Genomic DNA, 19,757 nt, shown 5'->3' with positions numbered 1-19,757 from the left:
TTGCAAAAAATATTCTCTTACTTTTCTCAAAAAAAATTAAATAAGACAGATTTATTTTACAAACACTTAGAGCAAATAAATAAGGTATAGATAGCTATTAATTATTCATAAACTTAGAACTGTATTTACAGTGATGCTAGTTAGAATTTTGTAGTTTCAAATAAAATTTTGCAATGGTAGTTCCAGACACTTTGTTCATTTTGATCAACAAAAGAGTTTCCTTTAACTTACTTCCTAGATTTCCTTTATTTTTCAGAATTCTTTTGAAAAATACTTTGCATGAATTATAGTCAAGTTTTGTATATTCAGAAACTATCAATTAGGTTCACATTTTTCAGTTATTTAGGATTTTTTTTTCTTTTCTCTTTTGACCCAAATTTAACTTGTTAGCCTGTTTATTAGACCCAGAGAGGTAAGCAGGAAAAAGGAAAAAGATTAAAATTGACTTCAGATTTTGTGAATATGCAAATATTTAAAGTGATGTGAAAAGAATTTTTTCCTACTTAATTTATGCCAACTTGTTTTCCGGTTTTCTCAGTAATTTTTATTAAACGTTAAATTCTTGTCCCCAAAGCTTGAATATTTGGGTTTTGTATACCTAATCTATTCTGTTGATCCACCACTACTTTTAATACAGTTGAAATTTGATACTACTAGGTCATTATCTTTCGCATTTGTTTTTCAATGATTCCCTTGATATTCTTGACTTTGTTCTTCTAGATGAATTTTGTTATTTGTTTGATATGGCAATAAGTAAATTTAGTTAGAATTGTCATTTTTATTATATTGGCTTGGCCTACTCATGAACAATTAATAATTCTCCTATTGTTTGGATCTGTATAAAAAAAACTTATGTGAACAGTAATTGTGTTTATATATATTTCTGCATTTGTCTTGCCAGGTAACCTCCCGAGTATTTTATGTCGTATTCAGTTATTTTAAATTGAATTTTTCTATCTCTTCCACAGTATATAGAAATGTTGATGATTTATGTGGGTTTGTTTTATGTCCTGCACCTTGCTGAAATTGTTAATTATTAAAACCACTTATTTTAGTGTTGTAATACTATCATATGTCTGCAAAGAGTGATAATTTTGTTTTCTCATTGCCTATTCGAATTCAATTTTGTTTGCTTCTCTTACTGCTATAGCATTTCTAGTTCAGTATTAACTAACTAATAGTGGTATGGGCATCCTTATTTCACCCTGGTCTTATTGGGAGAGCTCATTTGTCTCAACATAGATTAAATATTTGCTCTTAGTTTTAGATAGATTACTTAGCACTTTTAAAAAGACTTCATTTATTCCTATGATTTGTAGTGTTTTTAATAAGAATGAGTGTTCTATTTTGTTAGAAACTTTTTTTTATCTTCATAGATATAATTATTTGATTTTTGATTTTTGATTTTTTTTTTTTTGTTATTCATATGATTAACTATATTGATAGCTTACCTAATACTATACCAATCTTGCATTCCTGGTGTAAATTTCTATTGGTCATAGGGTATGGTCTTTGTGATAGATTTCTGTAATCTCCTTGCTAGTATTTTATTTAATTTTTTTTTCATAAATGTTCATTAAGGAAATTCATCTGTAGTTTTTTTCTCACTCTGTTTTTCTTCTTCCTTGTTAGGTATCAGCACCATATTTATGTCATAAAAAGAAATTGGTAGGAGACTCTCTTCTCCCATCCCCCTCCCCTTTTTTTTTCCTAAATATTATATGTAATATTGAGATTAATTGTTCTTTACATGTTTGGTAGAATTCACTTGTGAATTTACCATGGAACTCATTGATGCCTTGTTTTATGACGCAGTTAGTTAAATATTTGATTCTCCTGTTTGTTAATCTGGATAATTTATGTTTTTGTAAATATACATTCATTTTACTTAAGTTATACAATTTACTGGCATATGATTGGGGAAAATAGCTATTAATAATTAATTAAATTTCCTTTTTATTGGTGATGAATTCACCCCTATTATTTTTGATACAGATAATTTTGTTGTCTTTTTTCTTTAATCAAATTAACCAATGGATTGTTTTATTGTTTTTTGCATAAACCAATTCCTAGTTTTATTTACTATTTTTTTTTTTTGACTTTCAGTTTGATTTTTCCAGAGTTTCTGGGAATTAATTGGAGATTTAAATTTTTTTTTTCCTAGTTTTAAAAAATTTATCTTCTTCTTTGATGTTATTGATATAAGCATTTAAAGATAAAAATTTTCTCCTAAGTACTGTTTTGGCTGCATCCTACAAGTTTTGGAGCCTCATCTTTATTGCTGTCATTGTTTTTAATGAAATTATAGTTCATTTTTATGATTTGTAATTTGACCTACTCATTCTTTAGAATTAGGTCAGTTAGTTTCCAATGAATTTTTAATTGTTCCACAGCTCTGCTCCATTAATATCAGGAAGGGACCTTATTCACCAGTAGCCACAATTACTAGCAACTCTTTTTCTCCTTGAACTGTCATCAGGGCTTTTACTTTCATGTAGCCATAAGCACTAGTGCTTCTTTCTATCTTAGAACTGAGATTAGGGCCCCTTGCTCCCTCCCAGATAAGAATGCTTATCTTCCCTGAAAATGTGACAGGGCCTCTTTTTCCCGGTGGCCACAAATACTAGTGTTCTTATATATCCTGGGATTGCCACCTATAACACTGTATAAGTAATACAACAAGTTCTTGAACCCAGGAGCAGCAAAGAGTCCCCCATAATCTCTTTTGGATCAGTTGCTAAACCGCTTTCTCATCTTTAAACTAGAGTTCCTGAAATTGCTGCTGCTGCTGCAGCTTCCTTAAAAGGCTGCTGCTTACCCTGTGACACTCCAGACCAACCACTACTCTGGTGAGACAGACCTTTCTTGCTGACCACCTCAGTTGTCTTGGTCTGGCAAATTGTTTCACTTGATCTTTTGTTGCTTTTGCTACTTAAGAATTCAATTTGAGGCATTATTATAAAGTTATTTGGAAGGAAATTTGGAAACATTTAGGTGACATCCTGTTGCTACTCTGCTATCTTGAATGATTAATTCTGGAAAGGAGTGTGTTTAACTGTAAAAATCAATAACAAAAACAAAAAACTTAACATACCTTCTTGTTTTATTCAAGAAACTGTGGGAACTGTCTTAGTCTATCCCAAGCTATCAGTTTTCATCTTATGGAATAAAATTTTCCAGTATGCTTTCCACATGTGCAGGGTTTTTTTAAAGCATTTAATTTTTGTAGTGGGACCTGTTCACTAGCAGCTGTGTGGAAATACCTGCATCTGCTGGCTCCCCAGGAGATTTTTATATCCTAAGCAGTTACATGAATGGTTATTTTGTCAATTAAATGCTAGTATGGATTTTACTCAGAAGAATTTGATTTTAGTGATATATTTTGCTGAAAGACTTCCTGAACCTAATATATAGAGCATCCATGGCTCTTCCATCACACCTACCGCAGTGTTTGGCATTGGCTTAATAAATACTTGCTGATTGATTGATTGTGCGGATGATGTTAGGCTAATTAATGTGAGTTTTTAGTGTCAGAAAAATTTTTTAAATGTTCAGCAAGTATAGTGTAAGCTTAATTATTTTTGTATCCCAGAGGATAACCCTGTATTGTATTAAATTACTTATATGGGAATGTCATATTGTCTGTTCATTTCCTTAAGGTAGAAATGTGGAGGGAGAATCAGTAGTTACATCTCAATCTTTTAGTCTTTGAGATATCACAACTAAGTAGAAAGACCACTGAATTTGGCATCAGCAAACCTGGGTTTGAACCTAATATTAATATTAGCTTTATCAACATGGGCAAGTCATTCTCAATTTTTCATATGTAAAATAAGAATATCTTACAGGGTTGTTGCAAAGTGTTGTAAACTGTATCGTGACCTAACGTTGCTATTATTATTGAGATTGTTTTAAATTTTTATTAGAATCTTGTGTATATGATTCATCTAAAGACTTCTTCATATTAAGATACACTACTAAGTGATTCTGATTTTTCACTTTCAGTAATATATTTTTAGATTTATTTTGGGGTACATTTATTTCTAATAATAAATTGTTTATTAATTTAAAAAGTTATAATAATTGATAAGCAGTTATCTTAGAAACCTTGGAGAAGAGGAGAGGTGTTATAGGATCAGAGAGAAGAAAAAATGACTTGATAAAAGAAGAAAGGTTCTTAAAACTTTATTTTTGTGAGTCTGATTCCTGAAATGGTTTATGAGCATTTTGAAAAGGAAGCCAATGATCAGCAAGAGCCAGAATGGTTTCATTGAAGAACCAGTTACACCTATTTTTCTTTTTCTTTTTGACAAGCTAACTGTACTGGTAGTTCTCAGGAATTCCATAGCCATAAGTGTACTTAGAATTCAACAAGATAACTTGATGGAACCTTTTATAATATCCTTGTGGATTCTATTTAAGGTGTGGCCTGGATGATAATAAACTTAGGTCTGGTTTTTCATCATTGAATGGATGGATGAATAGTAATGATGAAAAGATTAGTATCAACCTAGGGTCAGGGGTTATTAACCTGAAGTTTATGTGCTATCAGAGAATCTCTAGATATGTGGATATGTTTCAGGAAGTTTTTGAATTTGGATAGAAAAAAGAATTACATCTTTTTTTTTTTTTAAACTACTATAAGTTAACTTTGTAATTCCATATATTTTATGCAGTTAAATACATTATTCTGATAAAGGCCCCATGACCTTCAATGGACTGCTAAAGGAGCAATGACATGAAAAAGGTCAAAAACATGACACAGAAGAATTTTTCTGGTGGAGTGCCCCAGGATTGTCCTCAGTTCCATTCTTTTTACTTTTTAAAAAAATCAGTGATGTGGATAAAGGCGTAATTAAATTGGAAGGTAACATAAATCTTGAAAGGAGGGATAAATTAAAATTGTTGAATGACAGCAAGTACTTTAAAATATCACCTGGTTAGAAATTTGGAATAAAGATAAATGTAAAAACTTACTTTTGATTTTTAAGACATAAACTGTCCAGATACAAGATAGGGCCAGCATGGCCAAATGATAATTTGTAGGAAAACTACATCGTGATATTTGTGGATTGCAAGCTCAGTATGAGTCAGTTGATTTGACATGACAGGGTTTCACCTCCAAAGGTTAGTATAATCTTAGGCCTTTGTTGAAGTACCAGAATTTGGGAGATAATAACCGTGGTCAAACCATATTTGGAGCATTTTGTTCATTTATGAAAGTATATGCTTTATGAGGATAATTGTCAAATTGAAATAGGTCAAGAGAAGAGTGATCAGGTCATGAGAAGGCTAAGCCCCTTGTGATGAGGACCATATGAAAGAATTGGAAATTAGAAGGCATACATGAATTAGGATGCTCTTTTAATCTTGTGAGTCCTATGGAAGAGCATGATTAGGTTAATTTGAGTTGATCCTGGAGGTAGAAATAAGAGTAGTAGATGGAAATTGCAAGAAGACAGATTTTAGATTAATATAAGGATACATTTCTTAAATAATAATGCTAACTCCAAATGAAAAAGTGTGCATTAGGAAGTAGTGAATTCTCTATAGGGTACTTTAGGCAGATAGGCTGAATGAGCACTTATAAGTTATGTGTCAAGGGGTTTGTTATGGTTTGGACTGTATTCTGAAAGCTCTTCCATTTTCTAGATTCCAGGAAAATATATTTTCTTTAAGCTACATTTTCTAAAGTTAGTTTGATAAAAGAAATATAAGGCACATTAACCACTGGGGTTGCAGCCTGGTTTCAGTAAAAGCTTATTTTTTACTAATTCCAAAAGAAAATTGGAGTTGAGTTTCTGGAGGTAGTTTTCAGAACATACTTAAGGTTATTTTTCAGGGCATAGATATCTTGAGGAAAGATGAACTCTAACTTTCCATTAACTAGTATAATATATAACTTTTAACTACTACCATTCATGATAAGTGAAATCTTATTTGATATGCTTATAGATTTTAAGGTTATTGTAGTTAATAGAAGCAGTGCCGTTCTTTTGGTAATGCTTCCAGCAAGCAAATATTGTTTGAGAATGATTGTGATTTAGAACTTTAAAACTGTTTAGTATTTTAGAGTGTTGGCAGCAATTTTTGTATTTATTGTAAAGTTCTAATTATTTAGCTTTTTGTGAAAAGCTTGAAAGGAAATGTGTTCTAGTCAACTCATAACCTCATTGTTTTATTGAGTAAGAGATACTCTCAAATCATGTGTCAATCAAGTCTTGAGTATGGAATGGTCCAATTTAAGGTATTGGCGTACATTTGGTTGTTAATAAGTCTCTTGTGTGCTTCAGTTATGAGCCTTTGAAAATCTATATTCTGTATTTTATAACTGTATTGAAAATGGTATAATGACATTTTGTTTTGCAGCTATTTATGCCATAAACTGTCAAAGTTTTATAATTTCTGAGGAATTAGGATAACTTAAGGCTAAATATGAATATATATTTCTAAATCATTGCCTATTTAGTTAGCTTAGAAATCCACTGTTAAAATGGAATGAAAATTACATTCACCAGAATTACATCAATTTACTTTTCATTTGCTCATAATAATTCTTGCCATGTTTTGCTGCTGACTAAAGCTATTTATTTTTCATCGGCAGTGTTCTCTTTCTTAGCCCTATGTCTCTCTTCTTACCTATCCTTCAGGGGATATAAGATGCCAAATTAATGATATCATATTCATTTCCATGGCTACAGATTACAATTCTGCAAACATGGGATTAGAGTTTCACTTCAGGGCAAGTTGGGCTATGAGAAGAGAATGATATTTATCTTAAAGCAAGTATCTGAGCAGCAAAAGGAAAAGAGAAAATGGTGATAAAACACATTGGTTCATGTTTAAATAATCTTTCTTTTCAGTTGCTTTTTTGGGAAAAATCAAACTTTAAAGATTAAATGAAAGATAATTAAACCAAACTCCTAGATGTTTTAAATTGGCTTAGAAATCACAGGTCAATGATGATACAATTTTGTTTGTCAGATTTTCTGAACCTGCTAGATCCTAGTTGGAGTTTAATGATTGATGTAGCAGTATCAAAAACCTCATATTTTTAACTATTTGCTTGTGGTATAGGGAAAAATGTAAATTACTTTGGGTAGATTTGTGTCCTTTTTTTTTTTTTTCTTTTAAAAAAATTTTAATATTCCCCAGTTACATGTCAAAACAAACCATGTTTATACACACATACACACACACACATATTCATTTTTTAAAAACTTATTTCCTTATGAATCATTTTGGGAGAAAAAAATCAGAACAAAAAGGGAAAACCACGAGAGAAAAAAAAAGCCAGAAGGAAAAAAAAGTGAACATATAGCATTTGTTGATTTACAATTCAATCTCCATAGTTCTCTCTCTGGATGTGGATGGCATTTTCTATCCAAAATTTATTGGGATTGTCTTGGATCACTGAACTCCTGAGAAGATCAACAGTAGTTGATCTTTGCACAATCTTACTGTTGTTGTGTACAATGTTTACCTGATTCTGCTTGCTTTAATCAGCATCAGTTCATGTAAATCTTTCCAGGTCTTTCTAAAATCAGCTTATCATTTTTTATAGAGCAATAATATTTCATTACTTCATATACCACAACTTATTCAGCCATTCTCCAGTTGAGGGTGCATATGTTTTTCAATAAGCGTAAGGGTTTGAATAATGAGCTGGTTTTGGTGATAAGAACAAAAATGCCTGATCCTTAGTGATGATGTTTTGAGTCTGTTTTAAATGGAATCTGGATGATGAATGTATACATTTTTAGAAATTCTTTCTATTCTTCCTCCTAGGATTTAGTTAGTTTGTATTTAGTAAATAACTAGCTAAGTGGGGCAAGAGGTAGAATTTTGGGCTTGGAATCAGGATGATACATCTTCATGAGTTCAAATCTGGCCTCAGATAACATATTAGCTAAGTGACTCCAGACAAGTCACTTAATCCTGCTTGCCTCAGTTTCCTCATCTGTAAAATCTGAACTGGAGTAGAAAATGGCAGATCCCGTCAGTACCTTTGGCAACCCCAAATAGAGTCATAACTAAAAAAACTACTGAACAACCACGATCCACTATCTATAATCCATGACATTTTCAGGTGTAACCACCAAATACTGTTTTGTTATAATCAAAGCTATGAAGCTCATTTAGGTGTAAGTAACATGAAATCAGGAATACCTGAAATATGATGTTTTATTAATATCTTAATTCTTCATGAATCTGTATGAGTACCATTCAAAACACATTACAAACCTGCTATGTACAGGAATTTGCTTTGGCAGAAAAAAAATTCATTCTTACATGATAAATTTCTACAAAGGAACTAGACTCATCGTCCTTGGACAACACACAAAAATCAATCCAATCTGCATCCAGAGAGAGGATTGTGAAGACTAAATGTGTATCCACAGCATAGTATTTTTACCTATTTTATTGTTGTTGAGTTGTTTTTTTTCTTTCTCATTTTTTTTTCTCTTTTTGATCTGATTTTTCTAATGCAGCATGATAAATGTAGAAATATGTTTAGAAGAATTGTACATACTTTACCTATATTAGATTACTTACTATCTAGAGGAGGAGAGGAGAGAAGGGAGGGAGAAAAAATGTAGCACATGGTTTTGTAAGGGTGAATGTTGAAAACTATTTTTACATGTATTTTGAAAAATGAAAAGCTGCTACTATTTAAAAAAAAAATCAATACATCTCTGGGCCCTTGTTTGAAGCTTGTGTGTAGGACTGCAGGGTTTTTGCTTTGTTAGCATAGTCTTTTGATAGCTTAGTCAACGTCACGTCATGAGGCAATAAGTAGAGCTTGAAGAGAGGGTTAAATTGTAGAATTGATTTTTCTTCAGAGCAACATGTTATTATTATATGAGTATGTAAATTTTTTAAAAAGCATTTTTATTTTAACCATTTTCTTCTTATTCTCTTAGGGTTTGAAAAGATTAATGACCATTTGTCAGAAGCACTTCTCAACAGACCCATCAAAATGTGTGGAGTATAATGCACTATGACAACTCTTCTCTGTGGTGCTATAGACCAATAAGAAACTTAAGACCTGTGGCCTTTAGGAGGAACTGCTTCCATGAATGAAGGGGAGAGAAAGAATCAAGTTTTGGGAGCATCCATTTTCTATCTAATTCATTTCTTTTATTTAGAGGACTGTTTGGTTCTTTCATCAAATATGACAGAAGACTCTTGATTGTTGTATCATGTTTTTGATTCTTAACAGTCTCAAATTCAAGCACCAAGCCTTATTTCCCGATACTTTACATACACAGACAGCAATCATCAAGGAATTCCTTTTCAACATTTTGCCATCATATGTGAACGTTGTTGGTAAAGGATTAAAGGAAACATTTGACTTATTATTATTTCTGTAAAATATTATAATATTCAGGTTTTACAGAGAAAAGCTTTTTTTCTTCAACAGCTAACCTAAAAATACAGCAACTGTTGTTTACATTTGAATTTCTTAAATGTGTCTGATTTTTTTTTTTCTGGCTTCCAGTAGAGATTTGACTATCAATTATGTGACTCATTTGTTTTTCTGTGGTTTCTGATCTTGTTTTTGAGATTTTCCTGGGGCTAATAGCTTAAGAGAAGCTGAAATGATCAGGAAAAGGATGCTTTAAAAATTAAGACATGGCTTACTATGTGAATTTATAAAGAAATTTTATATTAAAATTATAAAGAAAATCTACTTATAAGATTATGAATGGAAAAAATTTCATGTGGGAAAGGGAATATCACAACCAAGAGAATGATGAAGTTCAAAAATGCTTGGTCTTCCTAGGCCAGGATTGTCCAGTATTTTGCCACATACTGTGAATTAGTCATATACTTGTGACTTTCTTTCTATCATATTCTACCATATAGCAGAGGGCAAAGCAGATGGTGTTTTTCTTACCATGAGTGTTCACTTATGACAGTATTTCCTAGTTCCACATCATCAGATAAGTACTTACTCTAATTTCCTGTGCACAGGATATGCCAATCCTCACCAGGTTGCAGTGCTATCTAATTGTTGTGTTAAATTTAATATCCCATTGAATGTAGAAGAAAGAGAAGGATTGATTAGTTTGATGGATTATATGAATAGGATGTCATTAACTAGGTGGTGATAATCAAGATACTTACATGACCCACTTGCTGGCTCCTTCTAGTTGTAGTAGTATGAAGGACTCTTGGACATAATTGACTCTGCATTTATTTAGTTCAAAACTCAGGATAAAAAGAGGGTTTAGTGGGAATTGGAGAAGCCTTGAATACAGGTATACAAGTACTTCTGGCCCAGAGTTCTTAACTTTTTTGGTGTCGGAGACTCCTTTAGAAATCTGGTGGTGGAAGGGGAAACCCAAATCCTCTCAAAGATTGTTTTTAAATGTATAAAATATAATACATAAGATTACAAAGAAAACCAATTATATTGTGATATAGTTACCAAGATATATTTTTAAAAATCCCTGGCCATAGGTTAAGGACCCCTGTTCTAAGTCCTTGAAGAGAACTGTCAGTAACTTTAACTTAAAAATCAATGAACAGTTATTTAGTACATTTACACAGATAAAGAAATTGTTTATCACATAGCAAGTTTAGAAAAGATCTGTTTCTAGCCTGTGTGTAATGTCTTAATGGGATAAAACACAAAAATAGGTACCCATGATTCAAAATCTTATATTATTTTCAAAGAGAAAAACAAAGTAATTATTTGCCCAGGAAAGGGTAGTTTTTATAGGAGGAAAAAAGTGAGATTTCTTAAAGAATATATCATTTGAGTTGAGCTTTCAAGAATATAGGAATTTAGGTAAAGGAAGAGAACATTCTAGATAAGGATCCAGATGAGCCAATGCATAAGGACAGGAAAGTATTAGACATAATTGGCAGATATGTACTTTCTCCTTCCCTCTCTCTCCCTCTCTTTCTTTCTCGCTCTCTCTTTTTAGATGTCCTTTTTTATTCAAATTAGGGAGAAGTTATGTTGTTTTATTTCTTTTTTGTTTTTATTATAGCTTTTTATTTACAAGTTATATGCATGGGTAATTTTGCAGCATTGACAATTGCCTAATCTTTTATTCCAATTTTTCCCCTCCTTCCCTCCATCCCCTCCCCCAGATGGCAGGTTGACCAATACATGTTAAATATGTTAAAGTATAAATTAAATACAATATAAGTATACATGCCCAAACAATTATTTTGCTGTACAAAAAAAATCGGACTTTGAAATAGTGTACAGTTAGCCTGTGAAGGAAATCAAAAATGCAAGAGGACAAAAATATAGGGATTGAGAATTAATTCTATGTAATGGTTCATAGTCATTTCCCAGAGTTCTTTCGCTGAGTGTAGATGGTTCAATTCATTACTGCTCTATTAGAACTGGTTTGGTTCATCTCATTGCTGAACATGGCCACGTCCATCAGAATTGATCATCATATAGTACTGTTGTTGAAGTATATAATGATCTCCTGGTCCTGCTCATTTCACTCAGCATCAGTTCATATAAGTCTTTCTGAAATCATCCTATTGGTCATTTCTTATCAAACAATAATATTCCATAATATTCATATACCATAATTTATTCAGCCATTCTCCAATTGATGGGCATCCACTCAGGTTTCCAGTTTCTGGTCACTACAAACAGGGCTGCCACAAAAATTCTTGCACATACAGGTCCCTTTCCCTTCTTTAAAATCCCTTTGGAATATAAGCCCAGTAGTAACACTGCTGGGTCAAAGGGTATGCACAGTTTGATAACTTTTTGAGCATAGTTCAAATCGCTCTCCAGAATGGCTGGATGTGTTCACAATTCCACCAACAATGTATCAGTGTCCCTGTTTTCTCACATCCTCTCCAACATTCCGCATTATCTTTCTCTCTCATTCTAGCCAGTCTGACAGATCTGTAGTGGTATCTCAGAGTTGTCTTAATTTGCATTTCTCTGATTAATAATGACTTGGAGCATCTTTTCTTATGGCTAGAAATAGTCTCAATTTCTTCATCTGAGAATTGTCTGTTCATATCCTTTGACCATTTATCAATTGGAGAATAGCTTGATTTCTTATAAATTAGAGTCAATTCTCTATATATTTTGGAAATGAGGCCTTTATCAGAACCTTTGATTGTAAAAAATGTTTTCCCAATTTATTGCTTCCCTTCTAATCTTGTCTGCATTAGTTTTGTTTGTACAAAAACTTTTCAATTTGATATAGCCAACTTTTTCTTTTTTGTGATCAATAATGATCTCTAGCTCTTCTTTGGTCATAAATTCCTTCCTCTTCCACAGGTCTGAGAGGCAAACTATCCTATGTTCCTCTAATTTGTTTATAATCTCATTCTTTATGCCTAGGTCATGAACCCATTTTGACCATACCTTGGTATACTGTGTTAAGCGTGGGTCAGTGCCTAGTTTCTGCCATACTAGTTTCCAATTTTCCCAGCAATTTTTGTCAAACAATGAGTTCTTATCCCAAAAGCTGGGGTCTTTGGGTTTGTCAAACACTAGAGTATTAAAGTTATTGGCTGTTTTGTCCTTTGAACCTAACCTATTGCACTGATCAACTAATCTGTTTCTTAGCCAATACCAAATGGTTTTGGTAACTGCTGCTTATTATAATATAATTTTAGATCTGGTACAGCTAGGCCACCTTCATTTGATTTTTTTTTTCATTAATTCCCTTGAAATTCTTGACCTTTTGTTTTTCCATATGAACTTTGTTGTTAGTTATGTTGTTTTAAAAATAATCTGTAGACTTCCTAAAAGTATTTCTGTTAGGCTCAGTGGTGGGGCACAGTATTTCTGTATTGGAACTGAAATGAAAATACTAAACAGGAGGCAGTCTAGAAATAATGTTAATGATCTCGGTCTTTGGGGGAAATTTAAGAAAACAAATTTTAGCCAAAAAAAAAAAAAATGAATATTGGTGACAAAGGACAGTCTAGGTTTTTCAGGAAGTAGAAGAGAGTCTTGAGAAAACAAACTGAGGAAGGCAGCTGTCGTTAATAATAAATCTTGATGATTTGCTGTGCATTGTGAACTAGAAAGATTTGGTAGAAGAGGAAATGTAATTTATAACAGCACAACTTAATTTTATTTGTAAGCCTTTCCTTTCTAGTGGCTTTCTGATCTACTCTTAACTCTTTGGTTTTGAATTGAATGAATGATTTAAGCCTACTGTTATTTTTAAAAAAAGAATACTGTTATTTATTGTAGAAGAAAGTGATAATTTACACTAAATGTAAACATCCTGAGAATGATTAGAATAGTTCTTCAGTGCCTTTAATGAGTAGATTTGAGTTCTAGGATTCTTATCACCATAATTTTACTCTTACACAAGCTTTTTGGTGAGAGTAAAAAAAAAAAAAAAAGGCTATTTCTGCGAAAGAAGCCTATTAATGGGGGTGCTGTGATCTGTAGGATAATCTTTAAGTACCATATGCCTGAGAGACTCTTTCCTTCTCACTGTCTGCACCACCCCCAATAGTTATCCCAGCTGAGTGAATCTCATGTCAGAATAACTTTATCCCATAGAAATTTGTGGAATGGCACCATATTGGGAGTCTTGAAACTGAAAAATACTTTCTCACGGAATATTTCTATAAGAATTTCCAGCTGTCTAGAGTGTGAGAGCCAGCACTAGTCCCTTGAGGGTCTCTATGGGAACATTGTTATGGCAACTGTTTTTCATCACAAACTCTCTGTTACAAGATTTGCTAGATTACAACCACAAGTTAGCATTTTAATGGTTAATAGTACCTTCAACATCTTTTTTGAAAAGTTAAATAAATTTTGGTGTTGTGGGGTGATGAGGGTGAACACAAGCATGGCTAACTTAACAATAACAATTGTAGGGTGAGCCAAACCTATTGTGCATTTTATAATTTGTTTTGTTTTTAAAGTTTCACTAAAATATCAGATTATTGGAAGGCTGCCTGTTTCTTTTGGTTTGTTTTCTGACCAAAGACTTTGTGACACTTTATAGGATGTACTTAAGCTAATCATTTTGTTGTTTGTAATGTTTGCTTAATTTAACTGTGCCATTTCTTTTTGTTTAGTTTCTTCTCTCTTTCCTTAGGCACCAGCTTTGGAACAATTGTCTAACTTTTCTTAGCTGCCTTCAAGTATCCATGCTTTAGTTAGCACATAGACATAGCCATATGTAACAACAGAGAAAAAAGGTTGCCTTTTCTTGAATGTTGTTGCTAATCTAAAATTCATTCATTGCACTTCCTGCAGAGAAGCTCAAAATCAACTACACATGGCTGGGTCCCTTGACTCCTTGCCCTTTGTGGTCCCCCAGCCTGTTAGCTTGCCAAGAGTGGGTCTCAGAAGGCTAAGGTCTTTTCAGTTCTATTACATGGTTCCATGGTTCATTTAGGATTGTCTTGCCTCAGCAAAGATCCTTTTAAGATTTAAAGCAGAGAAGAGAGCAATATGAATCAAGAACATTTTTTATTTTTTTAATGCCTATTTTTATTTGTATAGGTTTCTATATTTGCAACTCAGGAAAACAATAGCTAGTGTTTATTATCTTTGCATTTAAACCAATAGAAATTGAGATAAATATAATTAGTATAAGGCAAATAAAGGAAGAAACTGATTTGGTAAATAATCTTTAGATTGATCTTCTGTATTTGGGGAGTTGGGAGAGGGAGAGAGGGTTATGCCTGCGTATACACCCACTTACATGCATGCCAACTTTTCTTTTTTGTTTTCATCATACATGACCCCAAGATCTCAAGGCTCACCCCTAGGCTCTCATCTTTCTCTCAATGATCTCATTAGATCTCAGAGTTTTAATTAATATCTTCACACAGATGATTGTCTCAGTCTCTCTCCTGAGCTCCAATCTCACATCACCAGATGCCTATTAAGATATTTCCCACTGCAGCCATGTAAGCATCACAGACTGAGCATGTCCAAAACAGGGCCCCACCTTTTTCACTTCTGTGGAGGGATCTCCTGCCTGTCCAGGTACCAGGATTACTGTCTTAGAGTCACACTCTAAGAAAGCCCCTTAAGAGTAGGTTGAACCTCATTTTGGCCTTTATTTCCCTAGCAACCAACCAGCACTGTTTTGGCACATAGTGAGTGCTTAAGGTTTGTTTATGGATTAGTTTGTGGGATCATTTGCCTGAAGCACATTTTTATCCTTTCTATTGAATTATTTGTCAAGTCTGCTTAGTTCTAAATCTCTTCCTCTCCCACTCCCCCAGCCCCCTTTCATATCTTTATTTTACTTTCATGACTACAATCTTAGTTCAACCCTTCATCACCTCTTATCTGGACTGTTCTAAAAAAATTGGACTTCTTGAATCAAATCTCTCTCCTCTCTCTTTTTCCATTCTCAGCGTTGTTCTAAAATGACATTTCTTTACTTCTCTGCTCAAAAAGGGCCTCCTTCTTGCTCGTAGTAATAAATACATACTCCTTTCTTTTTCTTGTATAGCCCTTCCTAATCCAGCTCGAGACTACCTTTTCAGGCTTATTATACAGAATTTTTCTCCCTGGATTCTTCTACATTCAAGCCAAACTGTTCTCTGTACTACATGAGATTCCATTTTCCATCTTCCCTTTGCACAGAATCCCATATTTAGAATCCTACTCTTCCCTGCCTGAGCCTCTCAGAATATAGGATTCTTTCAAAGCTTAGTCCAAGTGCCACCTTTTAAATGAGGCCTTTCCTGATCTCCACAGTTACTATTGGCTACTTAGCTATTATTTTGTATCATAAATTTTGTATCTGGTTGGATATGTTTATTTCTGGTCCATAAATTAGAAGCTTCTAGAAGGTGAGGTTTTTGTCTTCTTCCTTTAAGAGCCTAACAAATTGGTACATAATAATCATCAAGCATTTATTAAATGCTTATTTTTTCCTAGTAGGCTTAAATAAAAACCAAGTGGTTTAGAATTTTTAAAATTAGTTTTTCCCTTGGATCTTCCTTCCTGACTCTTTTTTTTTTAAACTAGCATTATGATCATAACATAGTTGAATGATCCCAAGTTTGAAAGGAGAGATGAAAAAAATTGCATTTTAAATTTTCATTAAAATTCAGTTTTAATAAAATTTTTATCTCATTTGATACCTTCCAAACTTGTGTGTGTTAGAGAGAGAGAGAGAGAGAGAGAGAGAGATTGTGTGTGTGAGTATGTAATTCTGGACTTTCAATTTATGAAGAGATGGAAAAAACACATTTGGATTGTAATTTGCATTTTTGGAGGAAATATTTCGATGTAATATTATGCATCTATTTAAATACAGAAGAATTGGTAAAGTATTGTGATGAAGGTGCTGATAGATTTTTCTTAAATCGTAATCTAGCTTTTCCTACCTTCCTGTTAAAAATGGTGCATTGTAATTGCAACAGCAGAAAAATCACTAGCTTGATGGTTGGCAAGTTGTCTAGTACTTAACAGAAGAACAGGTAGGTATCTAAAGGAAGTGTCTTTTTGCTCTGAGATTGAAGTTTTATAGGATTTTATACTGTTGAGGTCAGGGCGGGGGGAAGGAGGGGCAACATTTGTTCTGTAGAATCAATTTAGAGCTGGAAACAATTTTAGAATTCTAGTCAAATCCTCTTGTTTTATAACAGTATACTGAAGAGTGGTTGATTTGAACTCAAAATCTGGGTTCACAGTTCTTTTTTTGCTGATAATTATTTGCTCTGTGACCTTGGTCCGACTCTCTAAATCTCAGTTTTCTTACCTAAAAATAGGAAAACACTTCCTACCTTACAAGATATTTTTGAATAAAAAAACTTTGCGAATCTTTGATTCAATTAATGAAATTTATTAAGTGCTTATGGTGTGCTAGACTTGTGTAAGGGGCTGATAATAAAGGCAGAAGGAAAACCAACTCCTGCTCTGAGGAACTTATTTTCTTCTAGGGGGTATACTGTCCTTACAGATAACTGGATACTAATGTGGAGAGGGATGGAGAAAATTTCATAAGTAGCATTCAATCTGGGGCATGAACAATTATTTGCAAACTCTGGCCTTATGGTCTCATATAGCCATTAACTATTTTTGAATGACCCATAAGCTAAAATTGATTTTTTTTAATGTGGGCAATCATGCAAAACTTATTTCCCTTTTAGTCCTGAAGTAAAAGAAAACAAACTTTCCAATTCCCCCTAACAAAAATTAAAAAAGGAAATTTTCTTTTCTTTTTTTTTTTTTTTTTTTTTTGACTTTGGGACAGTTTCTTTTTTTTTTTTTTTTTTTTTAATTTTTATTTAATAATTACTTTATATTGACAGAATCCATGCCAGGGTAATTTTTTTACAACATTATCCCTTGCACTCATTTCTGTTCTGATTTTTCCCCTCCCTCCCTCCACCCCCTCCCCTAGATGGCAAGCAGTCCTATATATGCTGGATATGTTGCAGTATATCCTAGATACAATATATGTTTGCAGAACCGAACAGTTCTCTTGTTGCACAGGGAGAATTGGATTCAGAAGGTATAAATAACCCGGGAAGAAAAACAAAAATACAGATAGTTCACATTCGTTTCCCAGTGTTCTTTCTTTGGGTGTAGCTGCTTCTGTCCGTCATTTATCAATTGAAACTCAGGTCTCTTTGTCAAAGAAATCCACTTCCATCAAAATATGTCCTCATATAATATTGTTGTTGAAGTGTATAATGATCTCCTAATTCTGCTCATTTCACTTAGCATCAGTTCATGTAAGTCTCGCCAGTCCTCTCTGTATTCATCCTGCTGGTCATTTCTTACAGAACAATAATATTCCATAACATTCATATACCACAATTTATTCAGCCATTCTCCAATTGATGGGCATCCATTCATTTTCCAGTTTCTAGCCACTACAAATAGGGCAAAAAAGGAAATTTTCATTCTATATTCAGACTTTAATTCTTTTTCTGAGATGGACAGCATCATTTCATTATCAGAATTGTTTTAGATAATTGTATTGCAGAGAATAGCTTAGTCAATCACAATTGATCCATTTTATAGTATTGCTGTTAGTGTGTACAAAGTTCTGGTTCTTCTTGTTTCACTTTGTTATCATCACTAAGTCTTTCCAAGTTTTTCTGAGAACAGTCCTCATCATTTAATATTCCATCACATTTATACCTAACAATTTCTTCAGTCATTCCCAAATTTATGAGTGTGTCCTCAATTTCCAACTCTTTTCCTTTTTTTTTTTTTTTTAAATCGCTTTGGGGTACAAATCTAGTAGTAGTATTGTTTGGTCAAAAAGTATATATGATTTAATTTCCCTTTGAATGTATTTCCAATTTATTCTACAGAATGGTTGAATTTAAAAATCCAAATTAAAAAAAAATCTTTTAAATTTACTTAAAAGTGTGAAAACTATTCTTAGCTTCTGGACTACATCAAAACAGTGATCTGATTTGGCTCTTGGGCTTTAGTTTGCTGATCTCTGGTCTTGAAGGAAAAAATAAGGAATCTGAGAAGTAGAGATTGGAAGAGGAATTGCTGCTATTAGTATAGTTTAGCCAGCAGGGGACTAAATTTGGAGTCAAAAAGACCTGAATTTAGATCCTGGCTCAGATACTGGAAGACTTTGAGCAAATCACTTCAACTGATCAGTTTCTTCATCTGTAAAATGAAATTGAACTTAATGATTTCTAAGGACCCTTCCAGTTCCAAATTTATAATCCAATAATTGAATAAAGAGCATGTGAAGGGCAGCTTTCCACAAATCCCATTTGCTTGCCTCTTCTCATTTCACAACCCTTTGAGTCCATGCCCTAAAATGACCTTTTATGCTAAGGCCAATCCCTTTAATGCAGATTTACAATTCGACACCTGTTTGCAAAGTCCTCTGTTTTTTGTATGAAGACTTCATGCAGACCCCTTTGTTCTTCTCGAAGGGGACCAATGGCACTACAAGAGTGATACTTGTGCATGAATTGGATTTAAGTAAGGAGAGCTACACAAAATCTCACTCTTCCAGAGGCGTCGGAATCCAACAAAACAAAAGTCTACAAGATAGTATGGCCCAGTAAGCAGTGAATGACCTTGAGGATGGTTCATCTCAGAAAAGACCTTGACATAGGAAGATGTCCTGACTTGCAAGTAAATTGGATTTAAGTGAGGCAGGGATATGCAGAGTCACCAGCCTCTCACTCTTGCCTCTGGAGCCATCTGATCTCCAGTTTGTCTGAGGTAAGGCCTATTCCATGACTAAGGGCTAGATAAGAAAACATTTGCCTTTTTCACTCATTCTAAGCCATCAAAATCTAAACAGTGAGAGTTATAAAACATTGGTTTGGAGGCCATTTTTAAATGTTCCTGTGAAAACCAGAGTGATTGTCTAGTAGCTTCATTTGAAATACAATAGGGTTTAAAAAAAAAAAAAAACTTTTCTTGTAAAATAAAAGCCTATATTTCAATAAATCCTAAGTGAAAATGCTACAGGACCCAAAAGTAAATTGTCCTAGTTTTAAATATGTATGTGTGTGTATATATAAATTAATACAAATTAAAATGGGTTGTGGGCAACAAAGCTGTTAGTTCACAGTACTCTATATTTCAGTGCCCTGATATGAGTGGGAATACTCCTTGTCCCAGTGTACATCTTCTTTCTGAGTACTGAAGTGCTGTCCTGGGGGATGCTCTTGGTCTGTCCCCCATCCCCAGTATCTGTTAACCTCCTGTCACAGGTCTCTGTATCCAGAGGATTCGACAAATAATTCATTGTGACTTTTTCTGTATTTCCCCATTAGGATTTTGCTGGTTGCATTTTTTAGAAGTGTTAATTTAAGAGTATGTGGAGGAG

General features: G+C 33.3%; 1 protein-coding gene across 5 annotated transcripts in view; it reads left to right on the top strand.

The window, feature by feature from the left end:
• Positions 1–16,844, top strand: part of PRPF18 (pre-mRNA processing factor 18) — a 64,693-nt gene extending 47,849 nt beyond the window's left edge. For 2 of the 5 annotated variants that reach the window (XM_051962753.1, XM_051962752.1), the window contains one exon: positions 8,925–16,844. In XM_051962753.1, coding sequence (XP_051818713.1) covers positions 8,925–9,005 — 81 coding nt within the window. In that variant the 3' untranslated portion in view covers positions 9,006–16,844. Of the gene's footprint in view, positions 1–1,632; positions 1,777–4,676; positions 4,868–8,924 lie in introns of those variants that run through there. The other 3 variants (XM_051962751.1, XM_051962750.1, XR_007947780.1) reach the window with 2 other exon arrangements.
• The last annotated feature ends 2,913 nt before the right edge of the window (positions 16,845–19,757 follow it).

The sequence above is a fragment of the Antechinus flavipes genome, chromosome 5 (genome assembly GCF_016432865.1).
Source record: "Antechinus flavipes isolate AdamAnt ecotype Samford, QLD, Australia chromosome 5, AdamAnt_v2, whole genome shotgun sequence".
Classification (NCBI taxonomy): domain Eukaryota; kingdom Metazoa; phylum Chordata; class Mammalia; order Dasyuromorphia; family Dasyuridae; genus Antechinus; species Antechinus flavipes.
This window is presented reverse-complemented; position numbering and strand designations above follow the sequence as displayed.